Below are 7,967 nucleotides of genomic sequence, written 5' to 3' on the forward strand. Positions count from 1 at the left end.
TGACACTAGCCGTTCAAATAGATTTCAGTAGATAGTGAAGAAGTCACTGATGGTGTAGTGGTACACTCGCCTGACTTTGGCGCAGACAGCGTGGGTTCAGTTCCCACTCAGTGACGGTGTGAATGTGAGTGCGAATGGTCGTCCGTGTCTATATGTGCCCTGCGACTGACTGGCGACCAGTTCAGGGTGTAGTCCGCCTTTCGCCCGAAGTCAGCTGGGATAGGCTCCAGCGTCCCGCGACCCTAACCAGGGTAAGCGGTGTTGAAAATGGATGGATGGATAGATAGTGAAGTGCATTTGTGACCTTTTGTGTCTCCTGCTGGAAACCCATCTTTTAAGAAATAAAAAAGGCACTTTAATCTTAACAAATTTCTGTGGAAGCACTGTCTAAGGATGTCCTAACTTTCAATTGGTTTCCACTGTCAATTCTGGTTTCCACTGTCAATTCTGAGCAGGTCCTTTTGTCTCTTTTAGTACTTCTCTGGGTGATCCATAATGCCCTTCACCCTCCACGATGGAGAAGACTGACTGATGATGAAGAATGTCAAGCACATGACAGTGAAGACAACAGGCCTTCAGTATACACTGAAGATGTCAAAGATGTGCACAACTCCTGACCCACTAGCAGTTTTTCTAAGGCAAACTCCAACTGCCAGACCTTCTATCGGTTTTGAAATCCCAGCTATTGCCATCAACAGGCTTATAGAGAAGTTTCCACTAGGTTGTATGTTCACTGGTGTTTCTGTATCAGTGTCCTTGCTTGGCTCTTTGTGCACTGTGTAGAAGGCCCTAATGTGCATAGACATTAATGAGAACTGGGATGACGTTCTAATAAAAATTACCTAATGTAAGCAAGAGAATTTAATCTGCAGAGCAGATTTGAGAACAAGTATTATGTTTGTTTTCATCTTTGCTACATTTGTGTGAGAATGTATATTAATGTATATTGCAAATTCCCCAAATTTGTGTTTTATTTTCATTTACAGCACTTGCAAGGTCTCACAAAGGTAAGGATGGTTTGAATGTTAGTGAGTATCTCTTGAGGATTGGTGCAGAATTTCTGCCCTTTTTTCAATTGTTTTTTTTTTTATTAGGTTTTTGAATTATTTGTTGGGATAGAATACAAAAAAAAAAAAAAAAAAGAGCAATTTGTAAATTGCAGATCCAGCCCATGATGATTTTACTATCACCTTTGTATTCATGCTTCAGCGGGATTTCCAGCATTAAAAAAAAAAAAGCTTTGTATGTGAAGATGAAAGAGAACACTTTTAAATTTAGATGTTTTCAAATACCGCATGTCAGTTGGGATCAGTGCGACTCCTAACACATACAGTGGGTACGGAAAGTATTCTCAAGGAACCATCTCAAGGATGATCAGAAGAAATGGACAGCACCCGAGTTAAATATATGAGTGTCACAGCAAAGGCTCTGAATACTTATGGCTGTGTGATATTTCAGTTTTTCTTTTTTAATAAATCTGCAAAGATTTCAACAATTCCGTTTTTTTCTGTCAATGTGGGGTGCTGTGTGCACATTAATGAGGAAAAAGGATGAACTTAAATGATTTTAGCAAATAGCTGCGATATAACAGAGTGAAAAATTTAAGGGGGTCTGAATACTTTCCGTACCCACTGTATGCACGGGGCTTATGCTTGTATGTGTTTACGGCTGTTGCGTTAAGCAGCTCTGTGCTTGCTTCTGTTCCCAAGTACTGTAGTGCCAGGATCAGTACTACCAGTAGTCAGTATTATTGAGACCACTACTGGATTTCTTTTTTTAAAAGTTGGACAAATGTGACTCCGTGTGGCGCCGCGCCCACTTCACGGCGGAGGAGCCATTGCAGTTAAGCTTACCTTTGGGTCTTATATTGAAGAACTGCTGTGTTTTATTTTATACCATGCAAAGAAAAACATAATCACTCCATAAACTACTGCAATGACACGCCGAATGGGTTGCTTTTACTGTATTTGTGGGATTTCTTTTTTTTTTTTTTTCCAATACCGTGTCAGGTATTAACTCTGAAAAATGCGAAAAAAAAAAAAAAGCATCTTGTGGTCAAGTGCCAAATAAGCAACAAAAGCAGTATTGTATAAATGTATACTGTACATTTGTGATTTGTTCGATGGAATGTTTGTAGTTGTTGCATTTTTGTAAGGTTTGTATGGTATCCTGTTTTAAATGGCTACACTTTGAGAAATACAAGATTCAGATTTTGGTCAGCCTTAAAAGTAAATAATTAAATTTACAATTTAATGGACTATCTTGTGTCTTGCGTTATTGTGGTTTTACCACAGATGTCGCAAGTTCTGATGGAGCGTGCAATTGGCATGCTGACTGCAGGAATATCCACCAGAGCTGTTGCCCGTGAATTGAATGTTCATTTCTCTACCATAAGCCGTCGCCAAAGGCGTTGCAGACAATTTGGCAGTACTTCCTACCGGCCTCCCAACCGCAGACCACGTGTAACCACACCAGGCATTGGGTCCCCGCGGCCCCCACCGGGTGGACAGTTGTCGGGGCGCCTCTGTGGGGCCGGTAGACCACCCTGGGTCCTTCGGTGTGGGACGTGACCCGTCCACCGGGCTGCTCTCGGGTGGACCCCTGGGCCCGATCCCGCCCATCGTTTGATTGGGTGGGGTCCTCAGCCTCCACAGTCTGCACAGCAATTACAGGACACTTCTGTCAGTCTTTGTGCATGTAAAATTCACTTGCATGTGTCCGCAGCCACACACCCCTGGGACTCTTTCACTGGGTGTGGGGCCACTTATTGCGACAAATAATTCAAGAATATGCGAATTGCTTGTGTATCCCCTCACTCATACTCTCGTCCTATAGACTTTTATAATTCACATAGTCAATCCCACCACACTTCAGTTGTACAGCCGGGTCCATGACCCTTGTCCTGCATGCTTCTTCTCCTGTCCTTGTCCTGTTCTAGCTTGTCCTGTCCTTCGCTCACAGGGTGTCGCACTACAGCCCCATGCAACAACGGTCATACCTGGCAGACCCAAACATATTGTAAGGGTCTGCTGGGAAACGTCTGGCAGAGTGCTCTGTCAGAAGTGTCACTTCCGACAGAACTTAACCGACGTCCTGAGGGACATTGAGTCCAAGTGGACAATGTGCCTCCATTTTGAAGCAGATGACCGGAGCTGTGGCCGTAAGGTGGTTGCTGCCTGTCATGGCGGCAATCCCCGAACCCATTGGTGAACACCAAGATTAAGGGATGCCGTCAAGCTGAAGAAGGAGTCCTATTGGGCCGTTTTGGTCTAGCCCGGGAGTCGGCAATCCGCGGCTCTCGAGCCGCATGCGGCTCTTTATCGCCGCCCTAGTGGCTTCCTGGAGCTTTTTAAAAAAAATGTATGAAAATGGAAAAAAGATGGGGGAGAAAAATATATTTTTTGTTTTAATGTGGTTTCTGTAGGAGGACAAACATGACACAAACATTCTTAACATTTTCCAATGCTGTAAAAATGTGTGGAATAATATTAAATTTCAATATTTCTGTCTGCGTCATAGCCTGCGACGCGCGCTTCTTTGAGCTCGGCAGGTGGCTGTCGCAAACAAACCGGCGGGTGTGTGATGGGCCATGGATCGCAAAGGGGAAAAGAGAAAGATAGCTGAGCAGAACAGAGGATTCAACAGTTCTTGGACCGAATCATTTGCTTTCATTGCCAACGCGGGTTTGCCTACATGTTTGCTTTGTAATGAGAAGTTGTCAAATAACAAAAAGAGTCGTGTGGAAAGACATTTCCAGGGAAGGCATGCTAGCGCTCCTCGTTGAACACATTCCCAGGAGTAAATCAAGCTGACCTTGAAATGGAAATGGCCGATATAGCTGACAAAGATTTATGGGTGTCCAAATTGAAAAGTCTGACAGCCGAGCTTGAAAATGTCACTCGCCAGAAAGGCCAGCTTGCCCAAAGCCACGAATGGAGCGCAATTGAAAGCCTCGCAACATCCGAGAAACTTGTGTTTGGAACATGGAATGCTCTTCCTGAAATTACAGGAGGCATGTTCCATTTTGGTTTTTTGAATCCTCAAAATAAAAATGACATAAAAAGAATCTGTTTTCTTTGTTATCTTTCTATAATTTCATCAATGCAACGAAACATAACATCAATAATGGAAGTTAAACTTAAAACACCATCATGCAGCAGAGTAGTCACGTGGTGCGTCATTCTCTCCAGGACGCGTTGCAGGAAAAATAAACATTTAATCATGAATGCTAATTATGCCATTTGGATAGTAGGCTAATATAGACACTTACAGCATGTGTTGCCTTCATTATAAGGCCTATATAAGACTTTTTTAATTTTTTTGTTTTTTGGTCAAATATTGCCGACCCCTGGTCTAGCCTATAGGCTAGCATACTGCCATAATTTGTAATTGAGCCTAGCCTATCATGAGTGGTCCTTTTGGTGACTCATGCTGTTTTACGTCCATTCTGAGGCTAAGGAACAAGGTTTATTTTACGGTTATCCAACTCAGGGCTGGTACACATTAACATTTTTTTTCTCTTCCACTACCTAAGTCCTCCAACGCAGAAATCACACGTGGGCTAACAAAACCAAAGAAAAAACACTTCCGGGTATGTCGATGTTAGCCGAGTGTTTCCGAAGGTTGCCTGAAGCGGGACCGTTGTTAAATGACAACGATGTCTCAAAAAAGTAATTGCCTTGGAAGAAAAAAATACTTCTGGCCGTCTGGAAACTCAATTTTACGCAAACAAAAAACAAACAAAACAAAAAACGACATTGGGTAATACATTTTGGGTTTGTTTATGGTCGTTACCTTGTTTCTGAGTCAGCGCACTTCTCGATTGGCAACATTCCGTTCCACGTCACAATTCACGGCGTCATTACTCAGCTGTTGCCATACACGCAGTGGCATTCACTGGGGGGCCTTCAGACCCTTCGACTTTAGTTTCATCTGTCCACAGTATATTTTGCCAGTATTGCTGTGGAACACCCAAGTGCGCTTTAGCAAACTTCAAACGTGCAGCAATGTTTTACACAGCAATTTTCCCCATTACACAGCGTTATCAGCATTATGTGTGAACTCGTGTAGCACAAATGAGCTTCCCACACTTCTCCTGCGCAAATTGACACCTCCACAAAACCAGACCATTGTGTGTGTGTGTGTGTGTTGTTGTCTGTTGTGCAAACCGGTGTTAAATGTATTTTTGTTTCTGAAAAGCTTAAAAGTTCACGGAGGTTGTGTAATTGTGCCCATTCTGTCACAAACAAATAGACACTGAATTCAATTTGTGCTCCCAAAATAAAAAAATTAAAAAAAAATAAAAAAAACAGCTGATCTCATCTACCAACACAGTACTTCTTCTTCTTTTCCTTTCGGCTTGTCCCGTTAGGGGTCGCCACAGCGCGTCATCCTTTTCCATGAGAGCCTATCTCCTGCATCCTCCTCTCGAACACCAACTGCCATCATGTCTTCCCTCACGACATCCATCAACCTTCTCTTTGGTCTTCCTCTAGCTCTCTTGCCTGGCAGCTCCATCCTCATCATCCTTCTACCAATATACTCACTCTCTCTCCTCTGGACGTGTCCAAACCATTGAAGTCTGCTCTCTCTAACTTTGTCTCCAAAACATCGAACCTCGGCTGTCCCTCTGATGAGCTCATTTCTAATTTTATCCAACCTGGTCACTCCGAGAGCGAACCTCAACATCTTCATTTCCGCCACCTCCAGCTCTGCTTCCTGTCGTCTCTTCAGTGCCACTGTTTCTAATCCGTACATCATGGCTGGCCTCACCACTGTTTTATAAACTTTGCCCTTCATCCTAGCAGAGACTCTTCTGTCACATAACACACCTGACACCTTCCTCCACCCGTTCCAACCTGCTTGGACCCGTTTCTTCACTTCCTGACCACACTCACCATTGCTCTGGACGGTTGACCCCAAGTATTTAAAGTCCTCTACCCTTGCCATCTCTTCTCCCTGTAGCCTCATTCTTCCCCCACCACCCCTCTCATTCATGCACATATATTCTGTTTTACTTCGGCTAATCTTCATTCCTCTTCTTTCCAGTGCATGCCTCCATCTTTCTAACTGTTCCTCCAGCTGCTCCCTGCTTTCACTGCAGATCACAATGTCATCTGCAAACATCATGGTCCACGGGGATTCCAGTCTAACCTCATCTGTCAGCCTATCCATCACCACTGCAAAAAGGAAGGGGCTCAGGGCTGATCCCTGATGCAGTCCCACGTCCACCTTAAATTCTTCTGTCACACCGACAGCACACCTCACCGCTGTTCTGCTGCCCTCGTACATGTCCTGTATTATTCTAACATACTTCTCTGCCACTCCAGACATCTGCATGCAGTACCACAGTTCCTCTCTGGGTACTCTGTCATAGGCTTTCTCTAGATCTACAAAGACACAATGTAGCTCCTTCTGACCTTCTCTGTACTTTTCCATCAACATCCTCAAGGCAAATAATGCATCTGTGGTACTCTTTCTAGGCATGAAACCATACTGTTGCTCGCAAATACTCACTTCTGTCCTGAGTCTAGCCTCCACTACTCTTTCCCATAACTTCATTGTGTGGCTCATCAACTTTATTCCTCTATAGTTGCCACAGCTCTGCACATCACCTTTGTTCTTAAAAATGGGCACCAGTACACTTTTCCTCCATTCCTCAGGCATCTTCTCACACACTAGAATTCTATTGAACAAGCTGGTCAAAAACTCCACAGCCTCCTCTCCTAGATGCTTCCATACCTCCACAGGAATGTCATCAGGACCAACTGCCTTTCCATTTTTCATTCTCTTTAATGCCTTTCTAACTTCCCCCTTACTAATCATTGCCACTTCCTGGTCCACCACCATACTTGCCTCTTCTACTCTTCCTTCTCTATCATTTTCCTCATTCATCAACTCCTCGAAGTATTCTTTCCATCTACCTAGCACACTGCTGGCACCAGTCAACACATTTCCATCTCTATCCTTAATCACCCTAACCTGCTGCACATCCTTCCCATCTCTATCCCTCTGTCTGGCCAGCCTGTATAGATCCTTTTCTCCTTCTTTAGTGTCCAACCTGCCATACATGTCATCATATGCCTCTTGTTTTGCCTTTGCCACCTCTACCTTTGCCCTGTGTCGCATCTCAATGTATTCCTTTCGCCTCTCCTCGGTCCTCTCAGTGTCCCACTTCTTCTTAGCTAACCGTTTTCCTTGTATGATTTCCTGTACTGTGAGGTTCCACCACCAAGTCTCCTTCTCTCCTTTCCTGCCAGAAGATACACCAAGTACTCTCCTGCCTGCTTCTCTGATCACCTTGGCTGCAGTGGTCCAGTCTTCTGGAAGCTCTTCCCGTCCACCGAGAGCCTGTATCACCTCTTCCCGAAAAGCTGCACAACACTCGTCCTGTCTCAGCTTCCACCACATGGTTCTCTTCTCTGCCTTTGTCTTCCTAATTTTCCTCCCCACCACCAGAGTCATCTTACACACCACCATCCTATGCTGTCTAGCCACACTCTCCCCTACCACTACCTTACAGTTGGTAACCTCCTTCAGATTACATCGTCTGCACAAGATGTAATCCACCTGTGTGCTTCTACCTCCGCTCTTGTAGGTCACCCTATGTTCGTGCCTCTTCTGGAAAAAAGTGTTCACTACAGCCATTTGCATCCTTGTTGCAAAGTCTACCACCATCTGTCCCTCCAAGTTCCTTTCCTGGATACCGTACTTACCCATCACTTCTTCATCACCCTTATTACCTTCACCAACATGTCCATTACAATCTGCACCAATTACGACTCTCTCTCTGTCTGGGATGCTCAGAACTACATCATCTAGCTCCTTCCAGAATTTCTCTTTCACCTCTAGGTCACATCCTACCTGTGGGGCATAGCCACTAATCACATTACACATAACACCCTCAATTTCAAATTTCAGCCTCATCACTCGATCTGATACTCTTTTCACCTCCAAGACATTCTTAG

General features: G+C 44.3%; 1 protein-coding gene across 3 annotated transcripts in view; it reads left to right on the plus strand.

Annotated features, from left to right (window-relative positions):
- LOC133479723 (neurocalcin-delta A) overlaps nt 1-2,257 on the plus strand; it is a 65,500-nt gene extending 63,243 nt beyond the window's left edge. For 2 of the 3 annotated variants that reach the window (XM_061777047.1, XM_061777046.1), the window contains exon 4: nt 475-2,257. In XM_061777047.1, the coding sequence (XP_061633031.1) occupies nt 475-617 (143 nt within the window). In that variant the 3' untranslated portion in view covers nt 618-2,257. The remainder of the gene's footprint in view (nt 1-474) is intronic. The other variant, XM_061777048.1, reaches the window with a different exon arrangement.
- The last annotated feature ends 5,710 nt before the right edge of the window (nt 2,258-7,967 follow it).

The sequence above is a fragment of the Phyllopteryx taeniolatus genome, chromosome 6 (genome assembly GCF_024500385.1).
Source record: "Phyllopteryx taeniolatus isolate TA_2022b chromosome 6, UOR_Ptae_1.2, whole genome shotgun sequence".
NCBI lineage: Eukaryota > Metazoa > Chordata > Actinopteri > Syngnathiformes > Syngnathidae > Phyllopteryx > Phyllopteryx taeniolatus.